Source organism: Artemia sp. Qi Xiang Cuo, chromosome 14, assembly GCF_049724085.1.
Source record: "Artemia sp. Qi Xiang Cuo chromosome 14, ASM4972408v1, whole genome shotgun sequence".
In the NCBI taxonomy this organism is placed as follows: Eukaryota; Metazoa; Arthropoda; class Branchiopoda; order Anostraca; family Artemiidae; genus Artemia; species Artemia sp. Qi Xiang Cuo.
In genome coordinates, this window is record NC_142807.1 from 5,242,167 (window position 1) to 5,262,828 (window position 20,662).

Sequence of the window (20,662 nt, forward strand, 5' to 3'; positions counted from 1 at the left end):
ATATACGTTAAGCTTTAAGGTTTCATGCAATTATTTTATGATGCATATCATTTATTGATACCTTTTACAATAAGACTAGCTTCACAATCAGACAAATGAAGGGGACTATGGGCAACTAAGTAGCACATATTCCTTTCCAATGCTTTAATACCGCTATTCTTCTTCTTATTATAATACATTTAATTTTGGAATTCTTAAAAGAAAAAGAAATTACTCTTACCTGGTGCTAATGGTAAATTTAAGGGGTTGAAAGTCGTAGGTAGTGATGTACTCGTCAACGATGCAAGTGGCGACGATACAGGAGACTTTTGATCCAGTCCCGTGGCAACATTAGAAACTGAAGTGAGGTCAAGTGGTGCAAAAGAGCCTTGACTAGATTTTGTTCTATATTCATCACTTTGATCACTCTCAGATTCACTAGCAGCTTTCTTTTCATCTGTATCATTTCGTCGTTCTGAGCCCGCAGGACTGGATGCCGGAGGCTCAGAAGGTATGGAATCAAAAGGGGACCCACTTCTTGCTTCGCTTTTGATATTGTTGAAAGACTTATCATTCTCTTCATTAGGAATTCTAAGACCAAAATGCGGCATTGTAAAAAAGGGATTTGGATACGCACCCATAAAAGGAAATACTGGGAAATCTCTAACCTCTGCCGCTTGTATCTGCTCATGTGTGAGATCTGTCGGCTCACCTGTATGAAGTCTTATATGTTGTTGAAGAACTATCCCATTCGTAAATTTTCTATGACAAACTGGACATATATGTAATAATCTAGACGGCGGCTTAGCTCTATGCACCCCCATGTGAGTCTTAAGATTCCCTTTTGTTGTGAAAGCTCTACCGCAAATCTTGCATTTAAAGGGCCTTTCACCTGTATGAGTTCTATAATGCATTTGCAACGCACTCTTACAGCTAAGCACTCTATGGCAAATGACGCATTGGTTTGGATCACTCATTTTATTTTCAATGCTATCTACTAATTGTTGTAGCTTAGTAGTTTCAGAGGCTTTCGTAACCTCTATTAATGTCTCCCATGCATTGTCGTTTGAGCCCGGTCTAGGCAACAAGTTAGTATAAATCGCTGGGTCTTTAGCAGGATCGACATCTGAGGGGAGTAGAATAGACCCTTGACCATGATGCAAAACAGGAGGACCTTCTCTAAACGGAATTAATGGATTGCCTGGAATGCTAAGGGGGAAGCGCATATGTGGGTGTGGAAATGGGGGTAGAATCTGATGCGGTTGCAATTGCAATGGCTTTAAACTTAGATTTTCTGGTGTTTCATCGCAGCTTTGTTCTTCTTCGTCATCAATTTCCTGATTCATTTCCTCATCGGAGCTATATTTACTACCTAAACTACATTCATCATATAATTGATTTTGGTTTTCTAATAGATTTTCTTCTTGATTTTTTTTATCTTCATTTTCTTGCTTTTCTTCGATCTTATCTAATAGTTTGATAGCTTCGTTTGGTTCTCCATTAACAGGAGTGTCAGATTTATATTCCTTGATTAAATTTTGCGGCATTTCTTGGTCCTTTTTTTGTCGATGTACCGCTTCTTCTTTGTCCAGCAAAATCTCAGAATTAAACATGAGTGGCTGTCTAGCACGTATCAAATCTGGATTAAAGGATCGATACAAAGGCGATGGAAAATTGGAAATAACCCCCATGGGTGGACGAGGGAAACTTTGACCAGAGACCGCTAATGGGACGTTTGTTAAAGAACTGTTTGACCCAGGAGACTTAGCCTCGTTTTGTGGAGATTCCTCTATTTCTATCTGAGACAGAAGAGGAGGGTGAAATCTATCCAAGTGCTCTGGAACTGGGTGAGGATTCATTTTTATGTGGGGAAACCGGGCTGCATGTCTTTGGAAATGCACTTTCAAGTTACCTTTCGTTGTAAATCTGTTACCACATATATTGCACTTAAAAGGTCGCTCCCCTGTATGGGATCTAATATGAATTTGTAATGCAGAATCACTACTGAAAACTTTGCCACAGTACCGACAACGGTGTTTAAACATACCATCTTTTGAATTTTTCCCGTCTGAGCTATTAGCAGAAGCAGCACGGAAGCCTAGTTCATCGGCTAAATTCGATGACAATAAACCCTGAGATGCATTATTTAGAACTTGTTGGGTGGAACGTTGCAGCATTTCTAAAGTGCTGGGGGCATCTGGTGCAGGGAGAGGCTCCGAAGTCTGGAGGATTGAATCCGCTAGTGATGGTAAATTATCATAATGTATGTCGTTTTCCCCTGTTTGTACGTCTAATACTTGAGGTAACTTTTGTGATTCTTTGTCCTCTTCCGGCTTTTCGTTTTTGTCTATATCCTCTGCCTTTTCAATCTGTTGAGGAGGGATTGGCCCTTTCTGAGTTATTTGTACTTGCTGTTGCAACTGATGTATCAATTGCATCTGAAGAAACTGCTGTTGGTGAAGTCCATACAATGTGGATTGGAGTGAAGCAAGCTCCTGAATTGAATTGGGATTTTGAGGACTATTTGTGAAGGCAGAGGCTGCAAACTGTGCAATAGCCATTCTGGTATTTTGTAACGCGTCAAGAGCGTTGTTAATATTTATTAAATTTGTGGCAGGTGGCAAAAAAGGTGAATATGCTGCTTCAAGGGCGTTACCATTCAAAAAGGGATTAGCCATCCTTAAAGCTTCAGACATCGATTCAGGGACCTGATTGTCTTCATCCAAGCTTTCAGTACTCGTGTGTCTCTCCCTTTTCCGTCTTTGATTATTATTAGTTGAGTCCTGGTGGTCTTCGTGTTCTTGCTCGGACTCCGATTCATCTTGAGATACACTTCCCGATACGCTTGTCCCAGCCAAATTCCCTAGAAAAAAGAAAAATCCTAGCGTGAATTATCTTCGCACGTGTTCCATATTTAACCTGTCAAATTCAAGACAATCAACATAATTTCTTCACAATAACAAAATAAAATGAGTTCATATACATTTGATTAGATTTACATACCATTTTTTTCTAAAACTAATGGAAAGATGGAAAAGTGTTTTTTGTCGCAAATAATTTTGTGTCTAAATAAAGTTTTCCGAGCCAAAAAAACGAAAGAATTCTAGCTGTTATTGATTAATAAATAAAGAAGCAAACATCTAGAATTATAAGGTAGAACTATATATTCGTCTTTTTTGTAAAGGGTGGGGATGGGTGGGTAAAAAGTATGGTTACGGCACAGAAACGCATACGTAAATCATCGTAAAAACGAGTAGGGACAGCTACGGTTAAATTCCACTTTTCTAAAATTACTGCACATTTAAGCATGTCTCCACTCATAACTGTGGTTATTTTTATCTGTTTTAATTTTCGTGTTACTCTTCATTATCAAGGGTAAAACTGTCATCTATATCTTGAAAGATGACATAGAATGTTCTAAAATTCTTAAAGAATACAAAAAATTATTAAAATGTTATTAAAAGCACAACTATTTGCACTGTCTGGAAGCATCCACTTACATAGGTAGGTTTCGATGAGGCTATATGATATCTTGAACTGAATGGCCAACCAAAATTTCCAGTCCGGTGAGACTAGCCCTATTTAGGCTGAAAGGTGTGGCCCTATGGGAATCTTCCCTAATTTCTTCGTTACTAAGCATTGGATTCTAATGTTCCAGTTTACGCTAATAATTTTTCTGCAATAAAGAAGGGTCACTGCCCCCTCAGCACCCATTCTTACAATTATTCTAAATATATTGGTTCAAATGAAAATATACTGGGACTAGATCGTTCTCCTATCTTTGGAATTAAGTTTAAGGATCTGTAGCAGAAACAGAAAAAATTTGGAAACAAAATTGTTTCTTGAGGCATTAGCCCCCCCCCCCCATGACAGAAAGATCCAAATAATGCTCTCCTAATAGCTGGCCTGTAATTTATGCATTACAACAGTACATAAGCTTGAAAAGAATCGACCCTCTTAAATGAGCCTTTAAATTAGTGTTTATAAAAAACCTTAATTTTTAATTGACTTTATATTTGTCTAGGGACACAATACGTCATCGTCCAGTATCCTCGGAAACAGGAAGATTTAGTAAAGAAAAATATATTTTTTGTAGACATGCCATTGAAACCATCGTTTCGTGGTTCTCACACATTCTTTGTTTGATGGAACTCTTTTCTCAAGATTGCACCACTTAAACGGACGGTTTTTGGATTATAGAATCATGAAGACAAAAAGACAACAGAAGCTCTAAAAAAGGTAAAGCAGTGAAAACACCTTTTTTTTAATTCTGAAAATTTTCATCAAACTGGTTCAAGAATTTGATATGCCAAAAATGTTTTATTAACGGTAAAATAATTTACCAGAACACAAAGCGAAGCCATAGCATGATTATTAAATAATAAAGGTAGGGTATTAATAAAAAGAGATACAATTACGGTTGATCAGAATATCAAATTCAAATTCAAACTTTTTATTTCCTCCGAATACGAAGTGTAAACATTTTAAAGAAAATAACCGCTAATCAACAGGCTATTAAATTCTTTTAAACTATATAACAACAAGTACGCAAAGGCCTTAAATCAAACTTACCAGAAAAATTAACACTTTATTCAATAATTAATAAATTAACACTTAAAATTAACGCTTCACAAATTAACACTTCATTCAATAATTAATAAAGAAAAAAGAAAAAATAATAATACAAAAAAATAATTAAGCTTCATGCGCAGCTTTATATAAATTATGAGAAAAAAGAGGTAATTTGGATAAAAATTTCTTTTGCTTTTTCTCCAAAACATCAACAGGGTTTTTATTTTATATGTATTCATTAAAAAAGTATTTGATTCAGATTTAGAAAAGCGATTTAGAAAAGATTTAGAAAAGCCCAAGAATGGATAATTGAATCATACGCGGCCGCAAAATCTAACGCAAGTGTATAATCAAACCAAAAGAGAATCAAATTAAACCTATATTTTTAAAATGTATATTTTTTTGTATTTTCGTAAAAAAATCTAAAATAATCCCTGGCTCCCTACCTGTTCAGTGGCAGATGCAGAGGGGGCGCCCCCCTAACGTAGTCTAAAGTAGTGTAATTTACTTAAATAACGCAAGTTTGCATTAATTAAACTTGGTCCTAAAGCAAGTTTATCAGATCCATCTATTCCCCCCCTAAAAAAAATCCTGGATCCGCCCCTGTACATATTTTGCCTCTGGTTTTGTGGAATACAGAGCCAAAAGACAAAAATGCAAAAACAGCTCTAAGAAAATGGAAAGCAACGAAACATCTTTTCTCAATTCTGAATTTTCAATCGAACCGATTCAAGAATTTGATGAGATTGAAAAACACTTATTGACGGTAAAATAAATTACCAACTACTCAAAACACAAAAGGACGTCATAACATGATTATTTAATCCTGAAGGCAGGGTATCAATCGAAAGAGATAAAATTCCAACGCATGCGTGAATGGACATTAAGTATGACATTGTTCGACCACAGTTGACAATGCCGGATTTGAAAAGACGATACACTCTTCAATTGTTTGAGCGATGTCAGTTTTATATGTCATATCAATTGACGTTTTCAAATCGCATACAATTGTATGTCAAAATAGGTGTACATTGTGTAGAATATTTGTTGGTATATGAGCGATATATTGATCTTTTCATTGGATTGTCACAATAGAAAAGATGGGGGATGGAAATCTTTGTATTGGGAATTCCATGTGATATGTGAGCTTTAGATTTATGTAAAATAAGCTTAGTGTAAGGGTTAGTTGGCAAAACAACTGTATTCCTTGTTAGCCAGTAAACACTCGAGAATTGAAGTTATTTTAATCATAAAGAAATATACCAAAATATGATGAAAATTTAATAGTTTAGTAACAAAATTATGGAAACTACAACAAAGAATTATGGAAGGGGCCGCCCAGAACGCATTATATTAAATACCTAACTTAACCCAACCAAAATACCATCTCTATATATTAAATATTTAACAAAAATATATCTACAACGTAGATTTCAACAAAGCTTTAGTTAATTGTCTCCGTATACAGAGAGCTATAAACCGGTTATTTATGATCATGCAGATCCAAATTCTCGAGTGTGTACTGGCTAATAAGGAAATACCAAAAAAACTTTTTAAAGTTGAAATAACTTAACAATGCCAAATAGATGTTAAACAAGTTAATTCTTAGCCCTAGTTATTCACCTTTTTATAAAGCTTTTTACGTTTTTTTTAAGCTTTTTAAAAAAATGCGTTTTTAAAAAACGTATTTTTTAAAGAAATTAGGGAAAACCAAAATTTATATTTTTAATGAAAAGGATCTCCATGTACAGTTACAGATTTTGCTAATAACGGGTGCCCAATCAGAAGAAAATAGATGGAAAAAAAGAAACGCTGTCGAAAAATCAGCAAGAAACTTGTTTGACCTTTTCTTTAAGAATTTCTTTTCTTTAAGATATTTTAAGAACGGCTCCTGAAGCATGGGCCGTTTAATTACAATAGGAAGTTTTTTTAAAAGTTCTAAAAAAGTTAGCGTAAAAAGCAAAGTATTGAGGAGGGGCAACCCCTTCATATACGGAATAGTTTCAGTTCATTTTGAATTTTAATGTTGCTCCATACTTTCAGTTAAAAACGGTTTTTTTTTATCAAAACTGTTAAGAAAAGAAAATCTATATAGCTGATGATATTTAAAAAGCCAACCTCAGGGAAGATCTTATTACATAGACGCTTACAATTAGTTTCCTTATAGTAAGCAAATCAATCTTAAAGTAAATACATACCAAATAACATTCTGGCAGGCTAGATAATGTACAGTTTACTTAATATAGATTATTCTGAGTTTTCTTGCGTTTGGATTTCATAAAAGTATAAGATTTATACCAGTTTCATACTTATTTCGAAAAAAAAGTTGTGAATGGCATTTCATTAAGTGATTAGAAGTACAAAATATCGAACACGGGTCTTTGTCCTTTCAATAGACACCCGGTCTCCGTTTTCGTGACAGATTTAAATTTGAAATGGGCAATTTCCAAATTCCCAGGAGAAAAGACTTTTAGTTTTGACTAGCCTTGGGATCTTTTCTGATTTTTCTATTGATCAAAACATATCTTACCCTCATATTGAATTACATATGAATTCTCTTAAACGACACCTAGCCTTAAGGCTATAGAACAGATGGATAAGAAGGCTTTTCAGGGAAAATTTATTCGATCTGTTAATGCAACAGGTCTTCCTTGTTAGCTTTCATTGACGGCTAAATTCAATAAAAAGTTACAGCGGAATAATTTGCTTTATAAAGTACCAATGACATCAAAATAAAAGCACCTTTTAACCCCTTGACCTATCTTAGGTCCGAGGCTGTATTCAGGGGGGAGTCAAAGGTTTGAACCCCCTCCCCCCGAAAAAAAAGAAATGTTTGTCCTACTAGTAAAACCGTAATAAAAATGCATGAAACACATTTTTGATGTGTTTTTTGTACCCCCCCCCCCTCAAAAAAAAAATCCCAGATACGGCCCTGCTTAGGTCTGCTTATGTCTGAAAACCACGAATTTGTAAGATTTTTCTTTTGGCACAAAATTAATTAGTTAAATTTTCCGCTGTTTTTCTTCCGTAAAATTTAAAATATTAATAATCAGTTGATTGCTAGCTTCCACTACACTTTCAAAGGTAAGGCGACACCGTCTTAAAGCTGTTTGATACTATGTGTTTTTAGATCATTTTTTACTGATCTTTCATATAAGTTTTGAAAGATCAATTATTTTGGGGAGGTGGGGGGGGGGGTGTTTTAACTGCGTTTTATGCCTCAGATTTAGGCTCAGACGGAGAAATTTTTACGAGGAGCCCAGTGAAAAAAAGTGTTTATAATTTGATTTAAAAGTGCCTAGGAATTCGGGGAAAGCTGGGGTTTTAGCCCCCCCCACTCAAATTAAGCCGTTTGTATGAGAAACTAAGTGTTAAACATTAATTTCTATAAGTATGTTAATGATGCTCGCAGGCACGTACCCAGCTTTTTTTTGGAGAGGTGCACCGACAATAAAAGAAATCTAATAAATGTTTCTTTTATAGAAACATACAATATTATTTTTATTATAAAAATATAAATTATAGAAACATAAAATATGTTTCTTTATAGCAACATAAGAAACATAAAATAATCATTTCATAATTTCAATAAAAGTGCAGACCTTCGGGATAACTTAGGAATTCTGGAGTGTGCGGTAGGCCCCAAGCCCCTGGTTGCGTCCTTTGATGTTCGTATGTGCCACATGGGCGTAGCGAGGGGGAGGCAGGGGGGGGGGGGGCTGCCCCCCTGGACCTTCAAATTTACATTAGATATGGCTGAAACAGCAGATGGTTGGATAAGCAGTTGATAAAAGGTAGATGGTTGAAAAAACTGGAAATAAACAGAAATGTCCAAATATCAGTTCCGATATTTGACATTCATCAATCTGCTGACAATCATCAATATGCTGAAGCATATTGATGATTTATAATTTTTGGTGATTACTTATTAATAAGGATTTCATAAGTATGACAGAACTTGCTGGCAATGTAAGGTTTTGTGAACTGTCAATATAACTTCGACCCCCCCCCCCGTCCTTCATCACAGAAGTGGCTGCCCCCTCCCCTAGGCAAGAAGTTACGTACGCCCATGCCTACATAACTTCATCTCCCCCTCCATCACACAATCGAATGCCCCCCCCCCCCAGACAATATGCTGCCTACGCCCATGATGTGCCACCATACAAAAAACGTGCAATTTGTTCAAGTGTCATTTTAGAGAAAAGATTCCAGACTTTTCTACCTCTTCTGATAATTTTAGTGGAAGTAAATTGCTTGTGAAATGCCATTTGCTAGGACAAATGAACATCTTCTGGAGCGGGAAAAAAGTAAGAATTAATATCTTCTATTCAGCCAAGCTTTTCAGAATTCGTGCTATATTGTGTTTTCCTTTATAAGATCCAGGGATTAAAAGAAAATGATTCAAGGGAATTGCCCATTCTTTTTTCCAAGAGTCCTTAACTGACAAACCATCCGCCAATTAATCTTAGAACAATGTTTTCCATGGTGTTAGAACTTCCACCCTCTCCAAGAGATAAGAAGATCAAATATCATGGAAATAGGGGGATTTGATTTCAGAAGCTTATCTAAAGCTTAAGATGGATTTTTCTTTGAAATGACTATCCATAGATTTTAGAAATAGCCGATATTATCTTAACAAGGAGTCGAATTATTGTGGAAATGACGCGCAACACCTAAAGGGAACGCTGCTGTCAAATATTATTTGAGCCGTCGTTAAACAAGCCTTATTATTCGTGTAAATTGCACACACCTATAGTGAATTTTGTGGCAAACTCAAATCGTATATAACCGTGTATAACCGTATATAACCGTAATAAATGAGTATGAGATTTGCTCATTTTTCGCAAGGGCTATTTTAAACTAGTATTGTACACCAGTAATGGGGTCATAGTAGACTGACGTCATGATCGCTTTAACCTTTTATCCTGTGTTCGCACAGCAGATTTCCGCGAAAAAAAACGGTCTTTTTGCGTTTCCCATCAGATTTTATTAGTTTTGTGAAAACATTTTTTTTTTAATTCATCAAATGAGTTCAATCGTGCTATTCGATTCATAAATTGACGTTTGAAAAATTACCTAATACATCTTTTCTTTAATAAAATATTGTTAAGAAATTTGAAACATTTTTCTTACGGACTTGAACCTCGGGACTTGTGCTAATAAAATTGTACTAGGATCTGTAAGATGTGTTTTAGGATCTAAATTAGGATCTGTAGATTGATGATTGGCAGTTCTAGAGCTAATTAACAGTAATAAAAATATCAACACAATTCAAGATACAAATACAGCACACTAAACATTATACGCCAGCAGCGTGCCTGGGGGAAGGGACTCAGAGCCTGCCCCAAAACCCAATTTTTTTTCGAGTTTCCGGGGATTTCTTATTCAAATTGTCATATTAAACCTGCTATTTTATTATTGGGCAGCCCCTAAATAATTCCTGTGGACGTGTCTGCCAACCCAAGTTTTTACTGCAACATTTATCCATCAAGCAAGACATAGTAGTTACTGTATTGCTTGCCAGCCAGTGGGATAATAGAGATGATAAGATTCAAATCAAGATACTGTAAAGGAAATGCCGTTGGTCTTAAAAACAGATAGGCTAAGTACGCATAAATACAGTTGAGAGGGGGGGGGAACAGTAAAAAAAAATGTCTCATAATTTGATTAGGAAGATCCAAGAAATTCAGAATAATTTTTGGGTGTCGATGGGGGTGGGCTTGGGGCCAGGGTTGCCAACTGCCAACGTCTAAAAAGAGCGTAAATCAAGGCCAAAAATAGTGAATTTTGCTAAAACAAAAGAGTGCAAGTCAATTAATTTGTGCACATCCCCTTTTACGCATCCCCTCTGAGGTACAAAAAAGTGTAATTCACACGAAAAGGGGGAACGTTGACAGCCCTGTTTCTTGGATTAAATGCATTCTTGTATTTGTATTAAATGCACTTTGCCCTTATTTGTATTTTTTTTCTATTTCTTTTTTTTCCTGTCAGTTCTTCTTTGTTTTGGTTTTGTCTGTATTTGTCAGAATTTATTTGTTTCTTTCCATTTTCTTTCTTTATACTCCATCAGTGTTGTATTTTACGTATATATTGGGCAATAAATTTATACATAGATACATACACTCCTGACGAAGTTGCTAACTATTGACGTTTAAAGCGAATGAAAACTGACACATAAAAAGAGTGATTTTCACTCTTCCGCATCCCCTCTGAGGAAAAAAAAGCGCATTTTACACGAAAAGGGAGCAAGTTGGCAACCCTGCTTGGACCCCCCTGCTCAAAAGCAAGAGCAATTTAAGCTTTTAAAAACGACCAGGGAAGAGAGAAAGACTCTTCGATTGGAAATTTATCCACTTTTTACTGTTCCACAGGCATATTAACTTCGTAGAAAGCAGGGGAAATAGCATATTCTTTGGAGGGGACAACCCCCTGCCTTGGTCGCAGTTTATTCCTTACAGTTTTTCTCTCATCTATTTGTACATGTTGAGTAAAAAATTCATCAGAATTCTTCCATTGCTTCCCCCTTCTTAAAATCTTGAATCCACCACTTGGGAAGATTGTTTGTGAATGAGACGAAAAATGCCTCAAAAAGTCTAGATTAAAGACCATCTACATTATTTTTAAGTACTATTTATTAAATTGAGCCATGTTACTCAGATACACCCTGAAATTGTTCAAATATTTTGCCTCGTTTGTGTCCTAGAAAAAACACGGTAAATTGTTCGATAAAATTAAGAAAAATTTCTTCCAGGGGCAATAATTGGAATTGCGGGTTGGCAGAGAGATTGGACCCTATAGTTTTCGCCACCCTCCCCTAGATTTTGAAAAATACATTTTTTGGCATTTTCATTGAAAAAAACCTTTTTTCGTATTATCGCTGAAAAAAAAATCAAATTCCTCCCCCTTCCCTTGATTACTGAAAAATAAATTTTGCCCTTCTTGATTTTTCCTGATTTGACGTCCCTGATTACTTCCGCTCTCCTCTAAAGTTTTGAGAGTGTTTGACATGCCCTTTCAATTCGGCACGGCGATATAACCCTTTCATTTCTTCCAAGTTGAAATCAAACAGTTCGTGGTAACGAACTGTAAGTAAGGAGTGACCCGGCTCGATTGTAACCGAAACTCTAAAAACTGGAATTTTGATACCAATAGATACATCAATAGAATCAGATTTTTATGCTGATTTCAAATATATAAGTTTCATTAAGTTTAATTCTACCCATCAAAAGTTACGCACCTGAGAAAATTTGCCTTATTTTCGAAAAAAGGGGGAAACACCCCCAAAAAGTCATAAAACTTTAATGAAAATCACACCATCAGATTCAGCGTATCAGAGAACCCTTTTGCGGAGGTTTCAAGCTCTTATCTGCAAAAATGTGGAATTTTGTGTTTCTTGTCAGAAGAAAGATCGCGGATGCTTGTTTATTTGTTTGTTGTGTGTTTTTTTTTTCAGGGGTGATCTTATCGATCCAGTAGTCCTAGAATATCGTAAGAGGGCTCATTTGAACGTAAATTAAAAGTTATAGTGCCCTTTTTAAGTGAACAAAAAAATGGAGGGCAACTTGGCCCCCTCCCACGCTCATTTTTTTCCCAGTCACCCAATCAAAATTTTTAGATAGGTATTTTGTTCAGCATAGTCAAAAACCTAATAAATATGTCTTAGAGGATGACCTAATCCCCCACAGTTCCCGGGGGAAGGGCTGGAAATTATGAACTTTGCCCATTGTTTAAATATAGTATTTGTTAATGGGAAGTATAAAGACGTTTCAGGAGGGATTTTTTTCTGATGGGGGGGGGGTATTGGAGGAGGGGGCTACGGTGGAGGATCCTGCAATGGAGGATGTTTCCTTGAGGGAAGGGACATTTCTATGAAGGGGGTGCCGGATTTCCCAGCATTATTTAAAAAGACGAACAGAAATTAAATAAAAATAACTAGTTTTTTCAACTGAAAGTAAGGAGCATCATTAAAACTTAAAACAAACAGAAATTATTACTCCCTAATATACTAAATAAAACATACGAATACAGAAGTTCGTTACGTAAGTTAATTCGTAAGTTACGTCAGAACAAAATTTCGAGAAAGCCATTTAGCCAAAAAAGTAAAATTAATATGCAAATTCCTTTTTAATTATTCATGTACGGTGAGCCAAAATCAAAGCTGCATTAATTCAAAAATGTTCAGAAATTAAATAAAAAAAAAGTTTTTTTTAACTGAAAGTAAGGAGCGACATTAAAACTTAATACGAACAGATATTATTCCGTATATGAAAGGGGCTGTCGCCTCCTCAATACCTCGCTCTTTACGCTAAAGTTTGAATCTCTCACACAACTTTATTTTTTAAAATAATAAAAAACTTTAGCGTAAAGAGCGAGGTATTGAGGAGGGGATAGCCCCTTTCATATACGAAATAATTTCTGTTCGTTTTAAGTTTTAATGTCGCTTCTTACGTTCTGTTAAAAAAAAAACTTGTTTTTTTATATTTATAAATAGAAAGAGACGTATCACTGTCCTATGCTCCCGTACTAAAAAGTGTGCTTGAATTCCATTGGTTTATTTTTGTGACGTATTTTCGATAGGTCAATCACGTCGTTTTGGCACATGTTTGTTTTGAGGTGCGTTATCACCTTAGGCCCGACACATCAAATTTTGAGCCAGTGAAAAAAGAAAACAAGAAAGAAACAAAACAAAAGCACAGTTGATTGATTCTTGTGTATGAAAATTTAAGCCGCTAAAAAGAACGACAATTTTTGAGCCCCAATTTTTCTTTTACAAATAAACTCTGTTGCTCTGTGGTTAAAAAAAAAATATTCAAGGTAACAAATTCGTATTTCAAATGCTTCTTCATTAAAGTAGTTTTCTGCCATTCTGCGGTTAAAAAAGTGCTCAAGGCAACAAATTCGTCATTCAAATACTTTATTTAATCTTCTCGGACAAAAGCCGACAGAAAAATGCTCTACCTTTATCAGGGAACACTCCCTTAAATATCAAATCGGCGGCAGGGTTTCCAGCACCTTCTTCAGCCGAGTCATTACCTAAAAGAGAACTGGCTTTTAAATTTAGTTATCTAGATTTATTTGGACAACAACACAGTCAACTTCTCTTTAAAAGTATTAGTAGTGATTGGCAGACACGCAAAAACGATTTTTTTGGGGGGGGGGGGGGTAATAAAACAATTTCTGAGGGTAAGAGTAAAAAAGCAAATCTTATTTGATAATTTGAATAATAAATGCCCAGAAATTAAATGAAACTCAGAATTTTTGGGAGCCCTCACCCCCTCCGCTCCAAGTTTTTCTGATGATTGACTTCAGAAAAATACGTAGAAATTAACAAGGAGGGTGGTGAAATAAAAAAACAGTCAAACCATGTTCATAATACAGCCCTTTAGCGGCCTGCAGCTCAATGCAGTGTTTTACTGGAATAGCTGTTTGGCACAAAATTAATGTAGGTTTAACTTAGATAATGATTGTTCAACTATCGTTTTTCTTCATACTCACTCATTTTTCTACGAGCCCAGATAAAACAAGTAAGGAAATCTGGTTTTTCTATAATTAAGGCTTGTTGGTCAGATTTGGATGACAGCTGCCTTTAATCAAGCCAAGAAAACCTTATAAAGGTACATTTTTTGCAATATACTCTAAAAAGCACTGTCTAATGAAAATTTTAATGATACATTTTTCGATATGTTCAGCATACAAAAATAAATGTTGACAACTTAACATAATTTTGCGAAAAACTCAAATAGTGTTTTAAATGTGAAAATAAGTAGTTTTCCAGACAAATAAAGTGGAAATCAGAGAGTTCTTTTTTTCAGAAAATGTTTTGACGTATTATATATTATATATTAAAACTGAATAATTATTATTATATATTTAAAAATATAATATAATAAATATTTTACATTAAAACTGATTTTGTACCGCAGTTGGGTGACAATTCATATTTAAAATATCTTTATTGGTGTGGATATCAATTGATTTAGTCGCACTAAACCTTGTAGGTCGTCTGAAAAGGTATAAAAAATATTAACAATATAGTTTTCCTACAACTGTTATTTTTTGCATGTAATGCTATTTTTTCTTTATTTGGATACTCGTTACTTTGTTCGTTACTCGTTACTCATTACTTACCTCGTTACTTTGTTTTAAAACTGTAGCTATTCCTTCAAAACTTATCACAGCTTTCAAACAAATTTAACTGAGAGAGTCTTTGTGAGAATTTTAAATTAAAGTTTTGTGGTTAAAAAATTTATGGTTTTTTTTACAATTGTATAAAATTTCATGTTTTTTATTACACTTGACGATATGGTCAACAATTGATTTGATCGACCCTGATCTAGTCGGTCATCTGAAAAGGTTCAGGAACCTTTGCCTCAATCTCTGGATCTATTCTTATCTTTCGTCGTCATAAAATTATCGGTAAACAAAATTAAATTCTTTGATTTTTCACAGTTTCGATGTTTATGGATTGGGCATTTCGCCACGCAAGCAACGAGATTTTGTTTTGTAATAATAGTTGTCTTGTAAATTAATTACAATACAAAATTCAGCCTTGTGCATTCTTTTGAGTCAGGTATTTAACCTATTTTTAACATCCACAAATGATCAACCTTCTTCTTTTTAGTTGACTGAAATTTTTAGGAAGATACAAAGTCGATTTACAATATTCATTAATTGATGATCCCGATAGTCGGTCGCCACGACAGCCAATGGAAGGGTGTTTTAGGCGAAGTTGACCCCTTGATTTTCAAAAAATACCTTTGTGTATCTTACTTAATAAAGAATAGAAAAGATCCTGATACTTGTGCATTATATCTTAGATATAATGCACCTAGATATAATATATCTTAGATATACTGTACAAGGAACTACTGCAGGAAACCAGACAAACGGGTATTTGCTAGATAAATGGATCGCAAAGCGTGATTTATTATTGCGCTTACAATATTTAAACTGTTGTTTTTGGGGGTTTAGGGGGGTGGGAAGGTACCTTGGTTTGGTTACGTATTTAATATATGTTATGTTTTACCTCCACCCAGCGGCGGATCCAGAGGGGGGGGGGTTGAGGAGAGCGCACCCCCCAGCGTAGTCTAAAGTAGTGTAATTTACTTAATTAACTCAATTTTGCGTTAATTAAACTTGCTCCTAACGCAAGATTATCGGATCAACCTATTTTGCCCCCCCCCCCTAATTTTCTTTTCGGATCAACCTATGTTGCGCCCCCCTCCCTAGAAAAATCCTGGATCCACCCCTGCCACCACCTCTCCCCCTAATATGCAAATAGGTATTTGCTTATTATATGGGCCTCTCTAAAAAGTCAAGTTTGGTTAATGCTAATGCAATAAAATAGGATGAATATAATAGTTTAGAAACGAATTTGGGCTATATATTTGCACATTAAGGGGGGGGGGGTAAAGTATAGCATATATTAAATACGCAACCTACCTAACCTAGGTACATTTCTCCCCTCCCCATAAACCCCCAGAAAACCACAGTTTAATGTCGTATGCGCAATGCAAACCACGCTATCATTGCCTAGTCTACAGCGGTTAACATGTCAAAAATGGGTTTTATCATTGCCTTCTCTGCAGCGGTTAACCCTAGAGGCCCATATAATGGGAAAGTACCGTGCAAATATATAGCCCAAATTTGTTTCTAAACTATTATATTTTCATCCTATTTTATTTACCTTGTACAGTATATAGCGGTGGGTGAGATATAATGCACAAGTACCAAGATCCTCCTCCGACATTTTTGTGAACCGGTGCCGCCTCTTAGTAGCTTTAACGTTTGATGACTTTACTCATATGAGTTAATAAAAAAATGAATATGCGGGTTCCTCATCATTGCATTTGACAATTAAAGACTAAAATCCAAAGAGTGTTGAGAGCTTGGGGCTACTGCTAACCTTGCTCTGGAATTAAGTAATATCTCGTGATTGTCTTTCTACTCCTGTTTTGCTCTTCAGGAGGAAATCTCTTCACTACCACATGGCTGCTCAACCACTTCCTGAATTCTGACTGCTTAGTGCTTTCTGATCTATATGGTGATCATTAACCCCAATAATTCAAATAGCTTTGATTTCAGCACCAAGGACATGATGAGAAAATCATTTTCTTCCCCCTGGACCCATCGTAGAATCTTAGAAACTTATTGAAAATCTCACCATCAGATTCAGCGTATCAGATAACCCTACTGTAGAGATTTCAATCTCCTATCTGGAAAAATGTGGAATTTTGCATTTTTTGCCAGAAGAAAGATCACGGATGCATGTTTATTTTTATTTTAATTTTTTTTATTATTCCACAAGGGTGATCGTATCGACCCAGTAGTCCTATAATATCACGAGGGGGCACATTCAAACGGAAATTAAAAGTTCTAGTAGCCCATATAAGTGACTTAAAAAATTGGAGGGCAACTAGGCCCCCTCTCACGATCATTTTTTCCCAAAGTCACCGAATCAAAATTTTGAGATAGCCATTTTGTTCAGCATTGTCGAAAAATCTAATAATTATGTCTTTGAGGATGACTTATTTCCCCACAGTCCCCGGGGGAAGGACTGGATATTATGAACTTTGCCCGTTGTTTATAAACAGTATTGGTTATTGGGAAGTATACAGACGTTTCAGGGGGATTTTGTTCTGTGTGGTGGTGGGGGAGGGTATCCAGAGGAGTGGGTCACGTGGGAGGATCTTTCCATGGAGAATATTTTCATGGGAGAGGAGAATTTTAGATGAAGAGGGCGCCAGATTTCCCAGCATTGTTCAAAAAACGATCAGAAATTAAATAAAAAAACAAGTTTTTTCAACTGAAATTAAGGAACAACATTAGAACTTAGAACGAACAGAAATTATTAGGTATACGTATATGAAGAGGCTCGCCCCCTCGTTAATACCTCGCTTTTTACGCTGAAGTTTTTTTAGTACTTTTATAAGAGCTATTTATTCTAATTAAACGGCTTTTGTGATTCAGGGGTCATTCTTAAAGAATTAGAACAAAATTCGAACTTTAGTGCAAAGAGCGAGGTATTAACTAAGGGACGAACCCCTTATATACGTAATCATATCTGTTCGTTTTAAGTTTAATGTTGCTCCTTACTTTCAGTTGAAAAAACTTGTTTTTTCTATTTAATTCCACAAACAGAACTACGCCTTCAAAGGGAAACTACCCATTCTTAAGCTGTTTGGTACCAAATGTTTTTAGCTCAGTTTTTGCTATTTTCCTGCAAATACGTCTTTTTTATTTTGGCACCCGCTACTACCAAAAACCTCATATGGAGACTTCTTCACAAAAAATTGAGCCCCCTCCCCGTTTTTTTCAAATTTTTCTAAGATATATGTTTGTATTAAGCTTCCACTCAACCAATTTAAAGTCAGATTTTAATCTCACTTTTGTTTTGAAATTACTGGATTCTATTGGGAAAATATCGAAACGGCAACCCTGTTCGCACGCCTTACATAATGTAGTGCAGGAATGAGAGATTGTAACATAATTCGTATTCCTGTAAAAACCTCTTACGTCTGCTGAAATCAGGCAGCAAGTGTAGATCACAGAAGCATGCTAATTTATTTAATAACAGTGACGCGTGCTGCGATGTATGCATTCAACTCAGCGGGATTTTTTGCTTCTGACTCTGCGTGAGATTCGCTAACACGAAGCTTACCCGATAAGTGCCAAAAGGAATAGCATGTATGTTGAAAGAAGAATAACTTTGTAACACAGTCTGCACTCTACTGATTTCTCAGCAGGTTAAGGGGTCCAGTGAAGTCTTGCTCAAGGACTTGGCAGTTTTCAATTTAAGGGGAATGTCGAGTAGTAAGTTTAATCGGTTACATAGCCCCCCCTTAAGCATGCAAAACTTTTCTCCAAGGGTAAAGGTTTGCTATCTAGACAGTAGTTGGTCTTTACACTATTTTAAAGCCTTTAGGCTTGATGGGAGAACGCTGGGTACAAAAGACTGGATTTTTTCCTGTTTTGTGAGATGCTTGTCGTCGCTGGTGTGCCACAAGCTCTTTTTTCCGCCCCTATCCTGGAAAGGAAAAATCTACCAGCATGGCCTCACAGTGGGGTCAGATTGGACCTTTGTGAATTCACCCAAACAGACCTTTGGCTGGGAACAGCACTGCATGGTGACCTTAGGCGGTATCCTTCAAAAAATGGTACAGCCTCGCATACATCATAGCACTGTGCTGGATCTTGAGCAATGCGTATAATTCTTCTGGGTTTTGTTTGTTTTGCTGGGCTTTTTGAACTGTTTGGCCTACTTTTGCTATGTTATTTATGATGCGGTTTAGCCAGAATTATATAGAATCGTGTCTATCACCCGTTTATTTGGATTTTTTTTCGGTGGATTTGGTCCTAAGGGGTGGGCCACTATGAAAGAACAAGAAAACTTGGTATCAAAGTGGAAGGTGTAAAACTCTCCTATGCTCTCTGAACTCTCGTAGATTAAGTGCTATAGATAACAAAGTTAACGAAATGAATGAATTTTGGAGATCTTGAGACTTTTGTGCGTGAGACTCGATTTGAAAATTAGTGATAATGAGACAAAGTCACTTAATTAATATGGACAAAGAGATATATATATATATATCTATTTCTAAGAGTCGTCAGCAGAAAAGCAAATCGATAAATATAAAATTAGACTTGCAATAAAATTTACTTACAGCGAATGTTTACTAAATATGGTTTTATTTATATTTACTTATAATTTAAAACTCCAAATTATGCCCATCAAGGAGGCAGTGCCTCTTTAAAGAGGCGACCCACTACAATTTTAAGAGATTTCCGGTCATAGCGGTCGCAGAGAGATGGCGGTGATTGCAATTTGTAGTCTAAGCTCAAACTAAGAAACATGCAAAATTTCACCCCCTTCCGACTTTATCTTCATGGGGGAAAGTGGGCCGGAAGTTTCGACCCTCCCACCACATCCCCCCTTTAACGTTGTCCGATCAGGCTGAAATTTAGAGGATAAGCTTTCCTAGGACCTGGGAGCTTATCCTCAAAATTTCAGCTCAATCCGATCACTCCTTCCCTGTTTTTCAAAAACCAAATATAGCCACTTAATGTTCATCAAGTTTTTTTTTTCAGCCACGCCTACAGGCTACAGTTGGCAATGGACCCGGGTGAATAAGAACTCATTCGAAGCGGAATTTGACCTGTTAGGGCCTTTTCGCATTTTCAGACCGAAAGAATTTTCCCCCGAATTACATTTACGAAAAACCTCGTTTTCCCATAAAAGCCCAGGTTAATTTTTGAAATTCCTAAAAGCATAGTATTTCATTATTAAATTAGATCAAAATAGTCCTCTTAACCTGAAAAGACCGACTGCAAGCTTCCAAAATTTCCAGCTTTCCCAGAAGTTGTTTTGTCGAAAAACGAAAATCTTACTTTGTATTTGCTTGCGTCGAAAATAGACTGCAGAGACTAAAAATGATTTAACAAGAGTCTCTGATAGTACAGTGGTCACTATTCCTGTCTGTCATGCGGAAGACCCGGGTTCGATTCCCCGTCAGAGTAATTTTTTTATATATTGAATTTAAAGTAGTATCTCTTGAATTTAAAGTTTAAAAAAGAAACTCAGTTTCTTTTTTAAATCCAATCTATTAAATCCTTCGGCTCAACAGGCGTCTCCAGAAGAATACCACAGTCGGCCTTCAGCTTACAGGTAAGTCTCCACTGCTTTGATAACATGCCGTATACCCGCATGCTCGAAGAAAAGTTGAAAAAAGAAAATCTTAATGTGCATTTGATTTGAGTAGGCTATTCAGGAATTAATAGCCTTAACAGAAGAATCTTCAAAAGCAGGGGGTTTGGGGGGGCGGCAGCCCCCCAACTTTAACTCCTGACACGATCAGCTAACAGTTAGTCAAGCAATAATAAGTAATAAACTGTACGAAAACGTGCAGAAATTTATTTGAAAAAAACTACGTTTTCTGAAGAGTTAAAGCCTCTTTTGTTAAGATTTTTATTTTGGGGGTCTACCGCCCCCCTCCACCCCCGCTTTTTCCCTTGCAAAGAAATGCTTTGCAACACGAACGAAGTCTGCTTGAATTTTGTACCGTAAGAACATCCTATTGCATCTGTATGATTAGAAACAGTACTGAGCCTGTTT

General features: G+C 36.1%; 1 protein-coding gene across 2 annotated transcripts in view; it reads right to left on the reverse strand.

The window, feature by feature from the left end:
- LOC148944063 (homeotic protein spalt-major-like) overlaps positions 1–20,662 on the reverse strand; it is a 77,202-nt gene that overhangs the window by 19,745 nt on the left and 36,795 nt on the right. Inside the window, exons 2-3 of one of the 2 annotated variants that reach the window (XM_089100081.1) lie at positions 13,510–13,584; positions 221–2,842 (exon numbers count right to left, since the gene is read on the reverse strand). In XM_089100081.1, coding sequence (XP_088956207.1) covers positions 221–2,842; positions 13,510–13,584 — 2,697 coding nt within the window. The remainder of the gene's footprint in view (positions 1–220; positions 2,843–13,509; positions 13,585–20,662) is intronic. The other variant, XM_089100082.1, reaches the window with a different exon arrangement.